General features: G+C 35.2%; 1 protein-coding gene across 2 annotated transcripts in view; it reads right to left on the bottom strand.

The window, feature by feature from the left end:
* MON2 (MON2 homolog, regulator of endosome-to-Golgi trafficking) overlaps nucleotides 1-21,381 on the bottom strand; it is a 68,126-nt gene that overhangs the window by 6,487 nt on the left and 40,258 nt on the right. The window contains exons 23-33 of one of the 2 annotated variants that reach the window (XM_054272647.1): nucleotides 19,074-19,236; nucleotides 18,264-18,557; nucleotides 17,340-17,538; nucleotides 15,383-16,011; nucleotides 12,340-12,483; nucleotides 11,798-11,815; nucleotides 11,411-11,539; nucleotides 9,250-9,440; nucleotides 2,508-2,568; nucleotides 1,117-1,240; nucleotides 104-311 (exon numbers count right to left, since the gene is read on the bottom strand). In XM_054272647.1, the coding sequence (XP_054128622.1) occupies nucleotides 104-311; nucleotides 1,117-1,240; nucleotides 2,508-2,568; nucleotides 9,250-9,440; nucleotides 11,411-11,539; nucleotides 11,798-11,815; nucleotides 12,340-12,483; nucleotides 15,383-16,011; nucleotides 17,340-17,538; nucleotides 18,264-18,557; nucleotides 19,074-19,236 (2,160 nt within the window). The remainder of the gene's footprint in view (nucleotides 1-103; nucleotides 312-1,116; nucleotides 1,241-2,507; nucleotides 2,569-9,249; nucleotides 9,441-11,410; nucleotides 11,540-11,797; nucleotides 11,816-12,339; nucleotides 12,484-15,382; nucleotides 16,012-17,339; nucleotides 17,539-18,263; nucleotides 18,558-19,073; nucleotides 19,237-21,381) is intronic. The other variant, XM_054272656.1, reaches the window with a different exon arrangement.

Below are 21,381 nucleotides of genomic sequence, written 5' to 3'. Positions count from 1 at the left end.
TCCTACCCCCCTCAGTTTTTTCATGACTAAGTGATATTTGAATGCAAACTTCTCCTCATAAAGTCCTGGTAATACCTTTATTTTCTAAAGACAATGCACATACCGTGGAAGAGGACATTTCCCACTCAATCTCTCATCTTCTATGTAGCGATGCAATACATCCTGTGACCTTTTCAAGAGCACAGAAAGTGCCATTCTAGAGATGTAGCCTTCTTGAGGAGTTGTGACTTTATTACTGAATGAAAACTGAAGCAGTGTTTCAAAACACACCTTAGAAAACTCTTCTCTCATTCGAATATCTATTTCGGCTTCTGTCAAAATAAAATTATGCATTTCAATTGTGCATTGCGCATGATGCTGCATTTCAATCTGCTTATTACATGCTGAGAAAAGGTTATCACACTCTAGTATTAAAAAATATTAACAGTGATAAGATAAGAATAAATAAGAACAAATATTAAGTGATAAGAACAAATATTAAGAATATATTCTAAGAAAAAAAATGACTGTGCAAAAATCACAATAGTTTTGAACATAAGAGATGAATTATGACACATTCTCAGTAACATATCACATACCTGACATTACTTTAATTAAAAATACATTAAATAATTTAAAACCAGCAGACAATCCTACATCATAAATACTCACATTTGGAACTTTACAATTTAAGTATTTTTCTATGTAATGGCTTATGTTCACTTTTTTCATCTTTCCAAAAACCCCTACAAATGTTTTTTCTTAAAGGCAGAGAAGGTATCTGGCTAGGTACACCATATACTTACACTAGGGTTATTTCAGTTTTAAGAACAGGATATCTGTCTTACAATTGTCTGAAATTATTATTAGAACTAGCACAAAGGAAAATAAACTATGTAGAAAGTAACACAAGTTCAATATGATACTGTCCAAGCTGTAATGAAGCAATTTTTTAAACATTGCAAGGAAAGCTTGGCAACTTCCACAAAATATAATTTATTTAAGAAGTTGAATATCAAACAGTCTGTACTGAATACATGCCAGGGAACTTCAAGTCTTTATCAGAAGCACACTGAACATTTTAATTATTTCCTAGTAGATTTAAACACTGTAATTTTTGTCATTGAGGTACCATACCTGTAAAGGAGGATGACTGAGAATGTATTGAGCCTTTATTGAGCATAGTCATTATCTGACCAACAAATTCCTTAGGAATAAAATTGGCATATGGCAGTATCTCTGTGCTGATAAGCTGCACCACCTAAAATAAATTACATATATTTATATAGGTTTTCTAAATACTGTAAATCTAGTATGAAGAAACAGTTAACAGGAGAGAAGGGCCTAATTAGACTTCACAAAATCTTCTATTGGTAGCATTTAAAATTTGCAGATATGTCCTAAAGTGTGATCTTGCATGGGACATTAAACTTGAAATAAAAACCTTTCCCCTGCCACTTTGGCCAAAGTTTCTGATCAGATTTCAAATGACATTTGAAGTACATTCTTCAAGTCAAACGCATGGTTTTGAAAAGCAAAGATTTAACATTAGGAATCTCTCTCCCTCCACCCCACTTCAATATCCTCTCTATGACATTAACACACATACCCATCCCTGATAATGTGATATCTGCAAAGCAGAACAAGTGTGTTAATTATCTAAACCAGCTTAAGGCAGTACATTTGAACAGAAATGCTCTCTATCCTTGCCTTGGTGCTCCCATTCAGGAACAAAATAGGTTTAGATCTCCATAAATTAATGCATTAGATTTGAGAGTTCTGCTCACTGCAAGCAGAACCACTCTCACTTTTCATCCATATATTTTTGTGTCCCAGCCACCCCTCTGGAAAGATGACGGGTGATGAAACCACAGATACTGCCATGTCTTCTCTACAACTCCTTTTGCTTTGTATCCCTAATCTCTGTTCTGCCACATTTTTTGTCCTGGAGTGAAAGGAGAGAAGTCCCTCCTTACTTCAGGTATCATCTTCTCTTAATTTTCTTCAGCCTTATACAACCAAACATACAGCAATCTCTGTGCTGCACAAACTACACATAGCTTCTTCATTTATGCCAAAGCTTCTCAGTATAGAGAACACAATGTCTAAGAAAAAATGGCTTTTTGCTGACCACCCCCTCAACACAGAAGGCATTCATTTCAGGTTTAATTCTCAGCTTTCTCTGTGGTCTACAATTACCAGCGTAAATGCTCAGCAATAAGATAATCAATAAAGATACATAATAAGCTAGAGTCAGAAATGCATTTTGGTTTAGCCAGTCTATCCTGTTTTGAAGTTGAGATGACAAGAAATACTTTTTGGCATCCCACTTCCTACTTTTTGCATCACCCTGAAGCAGCTGAATTCTGGACCTATGAATTTCCTGTCTTGTTTCAAAAATGAAAACAGTATCACAGAAAAAGTAATGAAAGGGTAACTTTTCAGGAAATTATTTCAGAACAAAATGCAACTTGTGAACGTCACTAATTTGTTAATCTTAACAGTATTATTTGTTTTAAGCTCCTTACCTCAACATCAATATTCTCATTCTTCTGAAATTCTTGAATTGAGAGATTATCAGGAGGTGTACTAAAAATAAACATACTATGTTACACTTTAAATTTACAACATAAGGAGATAAGTATGGGAAAGTGCATTACAGTTACAGTTATTACATGCATCAAGTTGGTACTATTGTATGGTAATGATTAATGAGCACAAGGTCAGGTTGGATGGGGGCTTTAAGCAACCTAGTCTTTTCACTCACTATGCCAAAAATACTTTTGAGTTCCAATGGTACATCTTAAAATTTTTTTTTATTTTACATTTTCTTCTATATTACTGAAACATTTTTCATTAATGGGGTCCATGTCCTTTTCCCCTGCTAATGGAAATGATGCATTTGTTCTCATTTTAATGAATTTTATAAAAAGAAAAATCCATTTTATAAACAATAGTTTTGAAGAAATTTAGAACTTTTTTGAGTTCTTCCATTATATATATATATATATATATATATATATATATATATGAATTTGGTTTCAGATGAAATGTCCAGAAGTGATTCAACAGACCCTGTGCTGGGTAGTTCAGAGCTAAGCAGAGGCTCACAGGCAAGGCAGCTGCCCAGGATAGGAATGTGGACCTGTGCCAATCTTGTCCTCATAAGAGTACTCATCTGGGCCTGTCTCCTCTGTCCCACTGCCAATTTTAATGAAAGCTTAAGAAGCTTGAAGGTTTTGAAATCTCAAAAATTCAAATCTGATTAGTTTAGTTGACAGACATTTTGTTTTGTGTGATTTTTTCTTCCAGTGCCCCTGTATGTTGCTGACAAAGAAGATTTTTCTAAGATAGGCTTTTTCCCCATCTTCTGAATACTCTGCATAACATACTGAAGATCAGTCTTCACATCTACAGCTAAATTTCAGTTTTGACATATAGGAATGTTTTATGCATGCACCAATGTTTCTGCTTGAAAAATAAATATATCTCTGCTCTTCAAAGAGACTTTATACAGATAAAGTCTAGATCACTTTATCTGTGAAACAGACATGTGTTACATGTATGAATAAAAGAATAAAATATTAAATTATTGTATTTATTACTGGGTTGTGTATTAGGGAGTCAGGAAGTTTGGAATTTTATGTTGAAAAAATAGGATAGAATAAAATATTAAGTAGCTGTTCAATTAGTACCTTTTCTAACACACAAAGTTGTTAAATATGCAAAACCTTTTGATAATAATTTAAGTTATTATAATGCATAGAAATGCAGGTCACGTTGAAATACATGGGAAGATTTCAGACTGACACTTTCCAATTTATGACTCACTCTCTGAGCTGAGGTTTACTTAAAGAGGTGTTCAGGCTTTTCTGCCCAGTCATCCATACCTGAGCTACCTTACCTACTAAAGATTATGGTACATATTTGTTCATGCAGCAAATTATTCCCGAGTAAATAGATTTTTGTCTATGCGGATACACCTATTTGGGGGCCAAATGCTTTGCTGTTCTGGCACAACATATCCAAACCATGCTGGAGGGTCAGGAGCCAGAAAAGATATGAGTGTGATGTAGCAACTTTCCTCAGAGAGGAAAGAGCTCTCAGCCCCTGCCCACTGCACAGGGAGGGCTTCAGAGCCAAGAGCAAAGACCTAACAAGCACCCAGAGCCCTGCTGTGCACAGCACTCTGCTCAGAAGCATCTTTTGGGAAAATATTGATTTAATTGCCTCGTGTGAGCATAGACTTCTGCTCTAATAAATTATATATACACACACACACATATATTTAGTGAATTTTATTGTATATAATGGCATGACATGCCTCTATGAAAGCCTCTGGGAAAGAAGAACAATATGAAGTAATAAACATACCAGCTTCTTACTGGAAGACAATTTTGTGTAAATTAAGTTATATGAAATGTATTAATTTTAAATGTCGTCTTGATTTATGACAAAAATCAAGATTATTGAGTCACCTCAATTGTCGTTTGCTCTAATTTTTTTTCTTTTAAAGTTGAAACTTCTGTCTTAGAAAGCACTAATGCTCTGACAGTAACATTTTCTTTTCATTTACCTGGGCTCTCCTGGCTATATTTGAAATTTCTCGTCGTACAAAGCTGCAGAGAGAATTTCTGCTGTGCTTTGTACTTTTTAAACATCATTGAGTATCACCTCTCATTTAAGCTCCATAGCTGGCTTGGAATTCTGTTCCTATCCAAAAGACAGAGGTGGGACACTATTTTAAATACAATTACTCACAGAGCTTTAGGGGTTTAAGGGTTCAAACTACAGTGGCCTCTTGTCTAATCAATGCCAACTCGGTTGCAATGCCAGAAACAATATTAGGCTATCTACACATTATTTTCTAGGACCACGGTGACTAGAAGAGTTACGAGTTAGATCAGAAAAATGTTTCAAATATTGGTTAAAAACTTAGAACATCACTGAAATAATTTCATTTTCCTACCCAACGCTCAGCCAGGTAGAAACGTGGAGAACATAGATACAAAAATAAGGCAATGTGCACTGGCATATTTTAATGTAAACTAAAGGAAAAAAACCTAATCAAATCTGTTATGCAGTGTTGCTAAGAAGACTGACTGCATTAAGGCTTTTGTGAGTCTTACAGAGAGGCAGATGTTTCATATTTAGAACCATCCCAGCAGTCCTAAGTCAGGCTTGGAGAATAAAGATTTGAAGACGAGGTACAAAAGGAAGCCATTTACCTAGCTTTGCATATAGCCTGTAGTGGAAAATGTGGAGTATGAAAATGTATCAAGACTGAAGGAAGAAAAGGAAGGGGGATTTTGTGGCATAACATTCCAGTTGCATTGAAACAAAGAGCCTAGGAAAAATTACAGAATGCCAGCATATGAAAGTGGATTTTCAGTTCTAACCATATTCAGGTCTAACTGCATATATCTAACTATTCCTGTCACAAGGGGTGACATGTTAGAGGATGCTAAAAATCCAGATAATGCAGTAATGGGGTTACTCTGTCTCGCTGTGAGCCTCTTGGGGGGTCAACTGAACTTCATTTCCCAAATTCTTTGTGCTTTGAAACCTTTTCAATCCATGCTGGTCTTAGTGAGATTCGTACACTCCTGCACCTAACTTAATAACCTTTCTGTCCTGTGTGACACATTTGCCAGTTGGAAAGCCACCAGAGATGACCTGACTCACAGCTGCAGTAAAGCCATTTGACAGGTTCAGCAGGGTTACTAAAACCAATTCAAATTTACAAGTCACAAATCTAACTAAAACCACTCTCCTCTTCTCAGCTGTGGCTTGTTAATTGATTTGGTGTTATGGACAAAAATGCAAGTAGCTCCAGAATTTTAAAAAACACAAGTAATTGTTAATATAAATAAATAGGAAACACAACAAAACCAGTTCTATACCACCTAGCTGTCCTTAAATAAAGGATTAATATGGATAGTTGGAAAGTACATTCTCACTGCCTTCCCTTGCAACCTGAAGGATGACATGTATGTCAACTCAGCAATAAATTTTAGCTGTTCTTTTCAAAACAGTGAATAGATTCTCTCAAATTACCCTGGAATAAGGCCCCACTATGACTAGCATATGTTTTCTATTAGAATTACAAAAAAAAAAAAAAAAAAAAAAGAAAGCACGCACTAAATTTGAAAATTCTGAATTCAACTTCCTTACAAGTGGAACCACCACAAATTTAAGAGACTAAGTAAACTGCATTTATAAACCACTAGAAGACACAATTTAGCAAATTTCAAACCAAAAAGGACAGGTTGCTTTACTTGCCAAGGGTAGTCTCAGAGCATCTTGCACAGAGTGCAGAAAGATTTTAGCAGAGGAAATCAGAAGAGAATTACCTCAATGTGGGGAACTTCCACAGCTATCTCTAGAGCCCTCCTTGCATCACAGCGAGAGAGATATGCCTCAGTAGCAATATGGGGAGGAGGAGGAGAATGAGGAGGATGAAGAAAAGGAAAAATGACTGCTATTACTAATTGTCCTGACTAGTGGCATGAGGAAGATGTATTCCCTTTTCAGCTTTAATGTTTTTTAGGAGCACAAGGCTCAGGCTGATAGAAAGAACAGAAAGTCTATCTGTCTATCCTAAAGATACCAAGGGACAAGGCTTTAACTGTATGTAGGACAACCATACACTTGGAAGGCAAACTGCTATTTAGAAAAAGATGAGCATTAGGGAGGTAAAAAAAACCAACCCCAGACATTCTGTAGCCACACAAAATACAACTACATAAGCAAAATTAATCTACTCACAAGAAGCCTGGAAAGCATAATGATAATGGCCATTAATTACACTAACAGGTCAAATTATCTTGCTGTAGCCATGTGGTTCTACAATATACTGGCCTATTTTTAGTGCTTTAAATTAATTTGAACTTTAAAGTTTCTAAGTGAAAAAAAGTTTCCTACATTTTTCTAAGACACCTTTAATTAGGATGAAAAAAATTTCGCTAAAACACATTGTGTGTTTTAAATTATAGTATACACTCTGGTTGCTAAAGAGGCAAAACCAGACTTAAGTCAAAACAGACATCATAAGGCATCATAAATATTCACACAAGTAGTATTTTTTCTTCTAACTCCAGAGAGTATTTGTCCATACATGATAAATGACAAAAGGTATTAGAATTAACATAAAGAGTAATAGTTTCTAGCAAGCAACACATTAAGATGAAATTTCTACATTTGAAATAATATTCAAGTAAAGTATAAATCGCTCACTGTAAATTAAACATATTTGTTATAGACAAACAGATTTGGCCAAAAAGTCATGCAGATGATCGTGGATTACCCTGAATTACACTAAAGAGCTGTGATAATTTTGCTTCCCTGAATTTATGAACAATTAATACCAGAAAGCCGTAGCAGTACTAGTCTTGTTCAGCTAAGAATATGCAAATCAGAAATGTTTAATTTGCTTTGCAAATATTTAGGAATAATTAAATTACAACAAATAGTAATATGTATTTCCAAAGCAACTTTTAAGTGAACATATGCTCTTCTACAATAACGTGAAAAACCTTCATCTGAATTCTGATCACCCAACAATGATATAGATTACAGAGTGTTAACTGACGTGGACTGCCTGTCTCAGAATGGAAGCAAGAATACTAACTGCAGCTGAAAAGAAAACCAAGCAAGATACTGCAAGGATTATTTTACATTAAAGAAGCAGTGAAGCGTAAAATAAAAACTTGGCTGACTGAAGGGCCTTTTATTCCATCATGGATGACCTTTTCTATTTTAAGGTCCTCCTACTTCATAGAATTTTTTTTCAAGGACATGCAAAACCAATAGGAAGGTTTTTCACCTGATTGCCTTCCTATCAATGGTAATCCTACTGATGATATTCCAAACCCATTCATTATTATGCATTTCCACTAGCAACACATGTGTCTCTAGAATATATTTTCATTGGTATTTTTTTTTTTGTTTGCTTGTTTGTTTTGGGCAAGCTGGTATTTATCCATCATTAGTAAATACAGCTGTGTTTGGTTGCTGACTTTTGTGTGTTTCAAAACTAAACACATAGCAGATTAGTGTAAGGCACTGAAGAACACTACTGTTTTCTGTTCAAAAGAAAGATTTATTTGCTACTGAAAATATTTTTCATGTTCCACCTTGTTTTTTATTCTAAAACACCATTAGATATATTTATTTAAACTACTCCTAAAAAATGCTTGTCCACAGATGTTTACAGAAGATGGAAATTCCACACCACTCCTAAGCAATTATCTAAAATACCTAACCTTCCTTAGAGTAAAAGATTCTCTTAGTGTCTAACCTAGAAAATCTTTGCTGTACTGAAACAAGTTTTTACCCATTGCCAAGGGACAAAAAAATTCTTCTCTGAAGCAAGCTTTTATTATATTCTGAAAATTTACAATGTTTTGCTAATGTTGTAGTCTTTTATTTGAACAAATAGATCAAAGGCTGGGCTGGATGGGGATCTGAACAACCTGGTCTAGTAGAGGGTGTCCTGCCCATGGCAGGCTGTCTGGAACTAGATGATCTTTAAGAGCCTTTCCAACTCAAACCATTCTATGATTCTGTGATTAAACTGTCTGTCTCTGATCATTACCGTTTTTCACTTCTGGACTTTCTCAGCCTGCCCGTTGTAGATTGAGACTGTGTTTCATTTTTGAGAGGAATCTGTCCATCTTTATAGTCTTAAATATGACTATTTAACTACAATTTTCAAAGAGTATCTTCAATAAAGTGTGGTTAATTATTAAGGTGCAGTCAATTTATGTTAGGTAGAAACAAATATAACTATGGGCTTCTAAGTGAACAGCAGTGTACTAAATAATTTTCAAAAATTCACAGTAAGTGGAGTATTTCAAGATGGAACTCCGGACAAATACATATAGTTAATGCTGTTAATTAGAAAAAATACCATTGCAACTCTGTTCAAAGTGAAGAAAGGAACAAATTGTGTACATATCAGCAACTCTATCAAATCTAGAACAAACATCCTTGGAGTTCATACAGAGCTCTCTGTCCTGTTCAGAAAGACTATGCCATATATTGAGAGTTCAGATGAGCTCTTTGTTGCTCTTACACTTCACCTTTTGATTGAAGCTTTTTGTATTGCTTTCTAAAAATAGAGCTTTTTGAAGTAGGAAGATTGGTTACCTCTTTTCCATCATTCATTAAAATAATTTTCATATGTCAAATAGCTCTACTGTCACGTATAGTGAACAAATTACTCATGAATATTTTCCTTTAAAAATAAAAAAAGAAAGTTGTGTTTACCTTTTTGTAAATAAAAAGTCTTCAAAAGTATTTGCTAGCTCTGGCCACATACTGTCAAATTTTCCAGAAGATGCATGCTGCCTTGCAACAGGCAGTCCAATGGAGAGAACTTTGAGAAGAGAGGACACAGCTAGCTTCCATGTGCTTTCAGAAGGACATGAGTACTTCAGACTAAGAGGTATTCTAAGGGTCTGCAAAATGAAAGTCAAAACAAAATTTATAGCTGCTCAGATAAATCTAAGATTACAGCAAGCTTCTGCACAAGATCTTGGAGAACACTGTCATAGATGGCAATACACAATCCCTACCTTTTCTGCTAGTATAGGAGATGGCCTTTTACAAGTGCAGTTCTGAAGATAATTTATCATATTTATCATATACATGCTGGCTAAAGCACAGGTCTGTAGCCAAGTACAAGGTTAGAAGTCAGAATTGATCCATCATCATTTACACTACAAAATCACATACTAATTTTCTTTTTCTGTATTGCCATCCACCATTTCTGCTTAGTCTGCCAAATGGGCTTTCCTAGCACATAAGAGACTGCAGGCAGTCTGTTATCACAAATGTATTCTGGAGAATTCAGTCCCTACAAAGCCATCCCAAGTGCTTCCACAGTAAAGAAAAGGAGCCTCATTGCATTTAAATTTTTCCTAGTAAAGTTGAACTTTCAACAGTGGAACACAAACACTGGAAGAAATCTGGTCATTATTGACTGTTAAACCACATGAATTTTGAACATAAGAACAGTTAGTGAAATTCTAAGATAAAGGCTACAATACAACTCAAATTTAAAGCAGATGAAAGTACAGCAAATTTTAAGTCTTTTAGATAGAAAGTCATCTTCAGTATCTATAAAACAAAGTCATTAATAACTTTTTTTAATTAGGCATATGAACTATTTACACGTATATGCATTCTTTTTAGTACTGCTAGTCGAACTTTAGAACCTGATAGTAAGTTTTTGGTTTTCTTGGAAAACCAATTATTTACTTGACATTTCAAATATATAGTGACTAAATCCAGGTACTGTATCTGTGCCTCCCATGCCTTTAGCGCAGTCTCCGAGCTGAGGAAAGCAAAAGGAGGAAAGACTCACTCTGACTCTCACAAGGGAGTCAATTATAATGAACTCTCTATGGCAAAAAATCATGACAGCTAGACTCTAACCCTAGAAATAAACAAAACTTTTTTTCTGCTGCTTTTGGTCATATGTGTCAAATCTAATTCCAAAATCAACATGGGCTTTAGAAACATGAAAAATAAATTTAAAAGCATTTTCATATATCACAATAGATCCTATTGTTATCAACTGCAAATGTTATTAAAAAGTGATATTTCTATCAGTTCCACCAACCCCATTAAAACAGAAGTGGAAAACAACTATTTAACTTTGAAACACAAATATTTCATCCAAAACAGATTTCAAATAATATCACCTGGTTTAAACACATTCAGGTTTCTAAATTTCTATACAGGAAAATCCTGATGTCAGCCAAGTCATTGCAAACAAGCCACATCAGACACATTCTTATTTTCCAGACTTCTGGAAAATATTACTTCCATTATTTACTAAAATTTTTTGCTGAAATTGAATGGTCAAAAAAAAGTGAAGCATTTGACAATTTCACTTTAAAGGTATATTAGCTACATTTATTATGTATTGTAAGGTGTATATAGGTATATGTAATGTTCATGTATTATTAGGTAACACTTGAGAGATGCAATGACACATGAAGTCACTCAAAGCAAATCGAAAGTAACAGAGCATACATCCCCAAAGTTTTTATGCCAGTCTACAGAAACTGGGCTTTGGCCTTCAATGCCATATTTACTAAGGCACCTACTTACCACACTCATGTGCATAACACTTTCAAAGATGAACATTTTGGGGCCTAACACATTTGTTAATTTTTATCATAATATTGAAATACTGATGCTGACATTAACCAGCTAAGAACAGTACAAATAGACTAATAAATAGCCTTTCAGCTTCAAAAGAAATTATTCCCTGCTGCTCATCTTCATAAAATATCAATCTGTTTGCTACAGCTTGAAGCTTCCCAGGAAGTGTTTGTTGACACTAGCTTGTGTAAAATAAAACTTGTGATTTTCAGTATAAGCTCATTAAATTCAGAGCACATGCAGGTCAAACTTTTACCTTAATAATGTTCTGAAGAACCTTCTCTGTTACCACAGCTTTGTGGCAAGCTGTCTTTTGGTATAAGTCCACCACAACTTCCAATGATCTCTCTGCAAACGGTACGTAATTCAATGCCACCCACTCCGCCTAGGAAAAGGAATTAGTAAATTATGTGTGAAAACATATTAATTAAGGAACAGAAAGTGTATGTTTTGCACTGAACTCTCTGTTTAATGCATGCAAGGTTTGCTAAGAATATGGTCCAAGCCACAAAACTGCAAATACAACATAGTCTGGCTATGAAAATGTACTCTACATTGAAGTAAAGTACATTTAAATAGGAGAAATGTTGCAGTCTAAGCAAGACAACTACATTAGGACAATCTTTAAGGAAATTTAACTCACCGGTGCAAATAGTTGTATCTAGTGTGATTCCATTGTGTTGCAGGACAAACAGAATAAGAAGAATTAATACATACATAATAGTTACCTCTTTGATTACACTGAATCAGATGCTCATGCTTAGTGAACAGCAGTGAACACAGATAATAAGAATTACTGAACACGTTCCATTTCTTTACAGCACGTGCAATTCAAAAATCTGAAGCTTGAGGGAATTTTCGCCATTCAAAATTATCATGCCTCTGTGTTAAATTTAGTATCTCTTGTAGGACAAATTATTTTAGATTAATTCATGTACAAATTCAGACACATTTGTCTGGTGTCCAAGCCAGACCTTTCCTACATGAAGGAATATGAAGTACAAAAGCAAAGAAAAATGCAAAGGGAGTAAAAGAAGAGAACAAAAGCATTTAAAAAAAACTTATTATACAACATGCAGTTAAATTTTTACAGTTTGAACAAATGCATCTTGCTGGACAACCTATATCTGAAGCTGAATTGGATTAACCAGCCAAGTGAAACGAGTGAGATTTCTAATTAATTACCTGATTATACTTTGCATTTGCAATGTGCTTTGTTTCCAACTGTCCATACTGTGGAGGCTTGCAGGAAAATTCTACAAAGGCCAGTAGTTGATCAAAGATTGCAGGATACATTATCTGCATACCTTCTGAGCCCACACATATAGCCTTTATCAAAAGAAAATAAAAGAAGTTTAATATATATTTCTTGAGTTTTTGCTCTAACACATGCATCAGTACAAGGAACTCCTACAGAAAACTCCCCATATAAGACTATGCAAGAGTCATGCTGTATGAAAGATTGTGTATAGTTCCAATTGTTTAAGGAAATTACATTTTGTTACTTTACAGAAATAAATAAAATTGCAAGACACCTGGGCATATATAGTTCAGTAAATACAGCTATCTCATCCAATAAAAGATAACTTTTCTTCACTCTGCTTTGACTTGTCAGTAAAATAAAGTCTTATATAAGTCTTGTATCAGCCACATCTTCTTTAAGTTCTACTTCAACAAACATTTAAATCTCAGAAGCAAATGATAGAAGGCTTCAAAAAGTAGTTGAAAGAGTGTCTTATAGAGAGGAATAGAAATAAAATGAGAATTATATGGTTTGGCATAGCTAAAACTCATAATCTTGCTTTAAAATGGAAAACATTTCAGGAACAGTGTACTTACACTACCAAAAAACCTCAAACCCCCCTATACTACAGCAGTAAAAGACTAGAAGACAAGTTCTAATGAGAAATAAAAAGAAAAAAGAACAAACCAAAGGGTGTAAAATGGGCTCAGCATATGGAAGCCTGAAAAGAGATGCAAAGCTCCCTTCCATTCCCATGTTCTTGAGTTGCAATAGTGTCCTGTCCTTTGTTAGTGGAATAACATTATAAAATATATTTATTAAACTAGTCAGGGTTCAGTCTGAAAAATGTTAGGTTTCTTTTCATGCTATTCAAACTGCAAAGTTGTTCCACAACTTCAGGGAAAATCAGAAGTGACCCAAGTCTTCCTGTATCAGCAAAGAACCTGATCTTACACACAAATACAGAGAAAAGTTTTGTTTCAAAGATTGCAAATATTTACTTCTTTAATGCTTTCTGTGTGTACTCCTGAGAGTATCAATTGATTTCAAGAGAGGAAGAAGGTACTGTGGCCTAAAGCAAAACCATCTGACTCATGGCCTTTGCTTCACATCAGCACTGGCTGGCTGCCCTGCCATGTGAACTGTACTGTGTTTATACAGCCAAGAGGAGCAATCACACAACTTCACAGAACTTACTGATATCCAAAACCACATTACTGTTTTTAGGAACTTCAGTGCTATTGTGTTAGTAACATAACTATAGGTAGGATAGGAGGTTTGAGGTACCCTCTTATGGAAGTCTGTATTTGCAAAGGCTTGTAACTGCCATGGTAACCCATGGAAACTGGGAGTGGGGAAGGGGAGATGTCTCACTTTCTCATGTAGAGTTATGGCTTTGGTTACTGTTTTGAAACCTTCAGCTAAAATATCTTAACAAGAACAAGAGTATAATAATGTGCAGTTTTTCCCCATGCTAAAAACTTTGGTAACCCCTTCTTTGAAAAGCCCTAATGCCTGCAGCCTTTGGAAACTAAGATCATCTGGATATGAAGACTAAAAACCAGAAAAATATGAAATAAATAAATGGACTGATCAAATGGGAAAAACTGGATTTGGGTTAGACTGACTTGCTGGAAAAGAGAGGGTAAAGGGGACTGACTGGAAAAGGCTGAAAATGTAGACATGATTGGTTTTAAAACTTCATGTTATTTACACACCCACATACAAAACTGAGATTCAATACCAACTTCTATCCGAGCAAACTGAATTGAAATTTAAACAAAATAATTCACTCTATAGCATTTTCATGGCAGGGATGGTTGGAACTAGATGATTTTTAAGGTTCCTTCCAAGCCAAGCCTTTTCATGATGCTATTGTTATACCTCTGTTTTCAAAACACATGAATGAATATTTGTTAAAACCATCAGCTAAAGGGATGGCTGCAAGGTAACTATTCTACCTTGCTTGCATATGTTTGAGATTAATCACCTCACACTAAGCAAAAGAAAAAACAAGACACTGAATTGCTGCTCATTTGTCAGCCACCATGTGTTTCATGAGCTAAATGGGGCAGGATCCTGACAGCAGCCAGGGGGATACATGGCCACATAGTTAAGCAAAGTAACATGAAATCCCAAATGGAATGAAGTCAGTTCATGTGGACATTTTAATTCTGGCACTTCCCAAGTAAGTTTGTGGGGGCTCTTTTTTTTTGTGGGGGGGGTGTTTTTTTAAAGTAGTGCTTAATATAAATGCATTATTTAATTCATTATCAACTCTGCTTCTTTTGAATAAATAAGTTTTGTGAATGAGCACTGAATTTTGCAAGGGATATGCTACAACTGCAAAAAGAAAGAAACAAGCAGCATTATTTTCTTTTTTTTTTGGCTTTCAGAGAAAGAGCACTCTCATTTGCTGTTTATAGATTTACTTGCATGAAGGGTGCTCTTTGAGCATGAGTTCTATAGTAAGAATTTCTTAAGCAGAGATGCAGCATTTTCCTTATATATCTGATTATTAAGAGTCCAGAATGTAGGTAATCTGCCAGAGAACCTTCTATATTTTATGCTTTGTGTAAACTGTAAGTTCTCATAATTGCTGTTCTTTCTAGACTGTTCATGGCAGCACCTGGACATCATGTGGAACACTGTTTGTGGGACTGCTCCTCCATCTCCATGTACAGACCTTCAGTATCAACAGTACTTCAATGTTAGATGGACACATAAATGGCTACAAACACAGCACAACACTTAAGGTACTTCTGCAATCAAGCAAAAGCACATTTCATAAAGATTACACCATTCCTTTCAACGCAGAGCATCTATTCTGCAGCAGGAATGGAGATCTGATTGTTAAAATACAACACACTGTGCAATTATAAATAATTTTTTAAATCATGCTTAAATCACCCCACTATAGTTCTACAGAATAGAAGTAGCACACACTGTAGTTTACCTTTCACACACTAGAAGTTGCATGATTACCTTTTGTAAAACATCTAAAGCTGTAAGCACTGCTTCCTGTAAACTTGTCAGAACTGCTTCAGTGTAAGATGGAAGGATGAAAGGGGAAGCATCTGAACTGATTGGAACTGAAACAGCGCCGTGCAAAATGACACCGAGCTTTTGGAGATCATCCATGCTGAAACCAGTTTTGATGTGTTGGTAAAGAGCTGGGAATATTTGAATTAAAGCTGTAAGAAAAGGCTGGCTGGGAATGAAAGTCAATTTATCACAAGTAATTGGAGGCCTTGTACTTTCTGATCCAATCCTATACCAGCTGTTCCAGGCTGCCCACCAAAGATTCAAATCTTCAATCTCATCTGTTATTACAGGAGGTTCAGATCCATTATATCTTCCTATTCTTTCTCCTATGGAGTCAGTTCTCATGAATGATCTGCCAAGACTAGTGGCAGTGGTTGTCCCTACCACCAAAGGTACAGAAACATTGATGGCAGGTGGTGTCTCAGGCTTCTCAGAGTCTCGAACAGGAGAAACAATTTGCAGGATTTCCTGGAAGCTTTTCAGAGCAGCCAAGGAAACTTCATTATTTTTGCTAAGTGCTGCTGACTGGATGTGATCAAGAAGAACATCCCAGGCTTGGGAAAAGTCTCCTATTTAAAAAAAGAGGACGGAAAAAATCAATTTGGAACTTGCTTCCTATTCCCATTCCCACCCACCCTGCCTCTCTAAAAGGCTGCTCATGTACATGTTAGTCTAATACACAGAAATTTCAAGAGATTAAGTGGCCGCTTGAATGACTTTTATACCAGTTCAACCGTAAGCTGAAAGAATGAATGTGACAGAGAAACATAAAAATATGAAGAATGAAACAATATACCTATGTTCCTGCTAAATTTCCTAGCAAAAGATCACATACCACATCCCATACCAGTAAAATACATTTTATTCATTCAGTATAGTAAGCCAGATTTATTCTTAAATATACCAGATGCCTGTTGATTTCAAGAAGGGTTAAACCCACACAAGGAATTAAGGGTCAAATTAAAGCAAATACTCGTGCAATGCATTTATAAAGAATTGATTTTAAAATGCTCAAATAATTGTACTGTGGAAACATTTCATTTGAGGCATTTGAGTTTTTCATTAAATTTAGCCTTAACCTTCAATTTTCTATATTACTAATTACAGGGTTTGAATAATTAAGGTAGTTCTAATTTTTATTCAGTTTTAACTCATGTTTAATATAGCCTAAAGTCTACCACATTTCTGCAAATGACTGATACACTTACTAGCTATTAATATGTTGATACCTGTATCACAAATGACCAAAATGAAATACAACTTATATCCAGTTAATATACATTAACTGCATACTACAGGATGCTGAAGGTAGAATAACCTAATGAGAACTTTTCTTTGTAAGCTATACAATCTCTATTCCTTTTGCACTTTTCCCTTCTAGAAATTACTAAGCTATTGTAAAATATTACTACATACAGCTGAACAATGAAAATGTTCAATACTCCACTGACTTTACAGGTAAGTTCTCTTTGTGTTCTCAGAGTACTGTTAAATTTGACACACTGATACCACAGAAGAGATCCATGCAAGTGTTGCATTCCCTTAGACAGATAAAAGGAAAAGCATGTTCAGACAAGAACAAAGAGAAGACAAAGTATTATTGTTATCAGTCTACTATAATTTAAAGCTATTCAGCACCCAGAATTGGGACTGAATTGTGACTACTGAGATTTAATCTCAAGTACCATAATACAGAAGAGGAAATCTGCAGTTACAATTTTTGGCTCTATGAAGCATGAATTAATAACTCCATAATTTTCATAACTTTTGAGGTGACACAACAAAAAATATTTTTGAGCTAAGTTTGAGCTAAGCATCTTGCCCAGTACATTAACTGAAAAGAACATACAAAAGAAGAAAGTTTATCATTGTGGCTTTTAATATCTATAAATTTTACCTAGAGGCTGCAGTAAGTATCTCCTAGTGTTAAATATCCTTGCAACTCCAGCCAGTGTTAACACCCATGTCTCAGCCCACTGTTTCTCAGCTGTATCCCTTGAATGATGAATGAGAATGTTGCCTCCTCCTGATTCAATCTTCTCTTTGTCAGCTGTTGTAGAAGATTCTCGAACCCTATCCAACAGGTGAAATAAAACCTGTAACAGCCAGAAAAAAAAAGAGGAAAAATGCAACTTTTCAAATAACATGGCTGCATTCATGGTAAACCAACAAATTCTTTCATTATCCTGTCACTATGTCACCCTGAAAATTCCCTTGTTCTAAATAGTCTCCACAGCAGTCAAGATTAACAATCAGTCAACTGACTTGAGAAAGGCTGGAAATAGGACACTCAAACCTACCAAGAACAGTGTCAGCACCAGGAGAAAGCTAAAACCAGTGGATCTCAGATGCTTCACAGGTACAACAGGCAGGTTCAAATATAGTCCAAAGTTTCCATAAAGCACAACAAACACGACCATGACTTAGAACACAGCATTCTGATAGATCCAAACCAGAATGCAAAGCAAGGCTCTATCTAATACCAGATCAGCCCTGTCACATGGCCCTCAAACATCTCCATTTTCACACAAAAGATAAGTCATTCTTGTAGAAAGGACACCATCTTTTTATCAAACTTTTGAGTAAAAAATAAATTATTAGGATATTAAAATTGTATTTTAGAAGAGGCTTTAAAAGCCAGAGAAGACAAAGTATGAAAAACATTCCCAAAACCCAAAAGATTAGATTTCTGCCATCTTATGTTATCTTTTAAAAGTCTTAAATTATCTAAATGATGTGGTTATTAAATGGTAAATAGTTATTGGTTAATAAAACGTAAATGCTCTTTACAAAACCTTCAGAGGAAGCTTACACATCATACCTTCCATATTACTGTGTGCCACGTGGAATGTTGCAGCAAAGTTCCATGAGCACCAATAGTAGAAAACAACGTCTGCCCAGCGCTCTTTCTAACTGCAGGTCGGGGATCCACACACAGCTCTCCAAGTTTGGCATACAGGCATAACCAAAGACAGTCAAATGGTGATGCAGGATGGAAAGGTCTGTTCAGCAACACCCCCTTTTCTTCTGCCTGTTTCTGCAACACTGCTTCTTCTTTGTTTAGCTCCTTTTCAATGATTTCACCTCTTTGGAAAAAATAATCTGAAATATTCCACTAGAAAATAAATAAGACATAAGGTGTTGTACAATAAAAATAGGGTAATGCTTTAATGTTCATGAAAGAAATTGTCTCTTATTTTCACAAAGTATTTTGCAAAGTACATCAAGATATTAATTTCCCTACACTGGTGAAATAAGATCAGCAAATAAATTTTGCAAGGTCCAAAAATTACTCTTCTTTCTTAGCTTTTAGGTTCCTGTTATGAAGAATGAACTCATCATTTTAATACATATTTTGTAAAAAAATGTATTAAAAATAACATACTGATGAACATGCTTACAATGCAATGTTATTTCTTTTAGTAAGGCAGGAATCATGGAGATTAAAGGTAAGATGTGCTCACTCAATTTACCTACAATTCCAAATGACAGAATGGGAGTTCAGTAAGAATCCAAAAAGCTACTTTATGGTTTTCATTTGTATAACTGGCTACAGAAAAGTTTTCATTACAGAAGAAAAGGAAAAATGAAAGCCTGAAGCAGCATCACTGTAGGTTAATTAAAAACTCACCAGTAAACCAATTGAAGTTAAGCTAATATTTAGCTCTTGATTGTGAAGTCCAAAGCTTCCTGCAACTTCAACAACTATCTGCAGACAAGTACACGGCATGGTAGGAAGGAAGTCGGTCACAACCAGCTGAAGACACTGGAATGCAGTCCGTATTAAGGACTCTCTTAAAAAAACAAAATGAAAACAAAGCACACACACATACTCATTTCACATTTCTTCAACAGCATGGAAATATTTTGAATACAGTACCTCAGGAGACAGCATTATTAAATACAAAAAGAAAAAAAATGAAATTAATGTTTTTGAGAAGAATTTGCACCACTTTAAATGGGGTTTTTGAGATATAATTTTAAGCTGAAGCTTAGAATTCTGATGAAGTAGTTTAGTCCACGTTAACTACCTAGTGCAGTTGGAAGTTTAGACTTTCCAGTGGTCCTTAGCTTCACTTTACATAGTGAAGTCCCCTTCTCTGTTTTAGAGTTTTAAGGCTTGTTAGTTCAAATGTGTTAGCCAGAACATTAGAAAAAAGCCACAATGGACCAAAAAAAAAAGAAAGACAAGCTTAATTTAAGCATGATAATCTTCCAAAGAGCAAGCTGTTCTGAAGAGTTTCTCATATCAGCAGTTACAAATTACTTCAAGTATACCAAACAGGTGGGCAAAATTTGTTTTTATTTATTAGGAAAGATGCATACTAATATAATCATAGTCTTACTTGCTTCAATACTACATTATATCAGAAAAAAACTTTTCAAAATATCTACCCTTAAATAGATCCTTAATAATTACTTTGCCTTCAGAATTTGATTCTGAATACAAACATAAAAATATAGTACAGAAAAGGTCTGCAAGAAGGAGTTCTCAGAAGAGCAAGGCCATCTGCAACTAAAATATTGTTCAGTGAGAGACAAAACGAAGGCATCAAAAGGAGTGGTGGAGTTTAGGTAACACAAATAGGGAAGCTGCATTTAAATTTCACTGCAGGGTTTTTTCAATGTTTAATGTACAACAGAAATAACTTCAAAGGTTTGTAATACAGAAACTTGGTGACCTTCAGGATATACATCCTGGGAAAAAATTTCAGACTATAGACATGTCAGTTACCTATTCCAAAATTACAAATGAATTTTTTTTATTAATCCTAAATGAAAATCAGATGTGGGTCATTTCCACTGTGTTGTAACAGCCAACATGATATAGAAACCAGAGGAATATACAAGAAACTTCACACGGACAGTAATGGTTTAACTAATAGTTCTCTAATATGATGAATACTGCAGAGAAACATCCATCCTACCATGTAAGATCAAAGTATTTACCATTGCTATACTGATGGAGAATAGACTCACACAATACTTTCCCCCACACTCATTAGAGGAGTCTATAAAGTGAAACAGACCCAAAACTGCTGCAGTTCCCCCTCCAGTACACAGTTTCAGAGATATGTGACCCTCAAGGACTCTAAGAAAAGAGAAGGAGGCAGGAAATCAAAGTATAGTTCCACTACTCATTCTGAAGTACTGAGCTAATGCAAAAGTAATCTGTCTTTCTAAACTTCAAATGCAAGGCTACAAGAATAAATTCAGAACAGTTTTTCCAAATTAAGGTCCCACACTGCTATGTGCTTGAAGAAAGGTTTTAAAGTCTCTCATGCAAGTAGTAACAGTGATACATCTCTTCAAATTGTGGAACTGTCCTTGGTGTTACAGGTGACCACAAAAAGATAACTATAAATAGAAGAAACTTAAGCTCAGTGAGAAATCTTAAGATTGTGTAGGGCTTTATCTATGCTTAAAATAAACAGAGGCTTTCCACTGAAAGAGACTTCACAGACAGGCTTCCTTTTGTATGGCAGGATATTACTGTACAATCCAGAAGTGACCAAAGCATGGTTTTTGGTTATCAAAACAGAATTTTCTGTTTTTATAAAAGCCTGGAAAGCAGTTCTCCAGGAAGGTAAATGGACTCTGTCCTGGAATCCAGGATGTTCACTGATCAGAGGGAAGACAGTTGTGAATAAAGTCTTGTGGTCAGTAAGTTAATATTTAAAGTACAATAATAGCATCTGCATCTAGTACTCACAGCTGTAACTTAGGTAAGAAATTAAGTTTTTTTTTCAAGGAAAAGGAGGCATGCTTTTTTTTCCCCTACTCTACTTAATATGATGGGGACAAACAGTGCTATGTAGGTGAAGTAGATTATTCCATATACTTTGTGGAGGAGACTAAGATATAACATAAGATGTTAGTAACATCTTGAGATATCAGCCAGTGAGACATGGGTTTGACATTTAATGGGATCTGAAGAC

The sequence above is a fragment of the Melozone crissalis genome, unplaced genomic scaffold, assembly GCF_028551555.1.
Source record: "Melozone crissalis strain CALT ecotype California unplaced genomic scaffold, PUWL_Pcris_2 ptg000004l_1, whole genome shotgun sequence".
In the NCBI taxonomy this organism is placed as follows: domain Eukaryota; kingdom Metazoa; phylum Chordata; class Aves; order Passeriformes; family Passerellidae; genus Melozone; species Melozone crissalis.
Note: the sequence above shows the minus strand (reverse complement) of the source record. Positions and strands in the feature narration are given on the sequence as shown.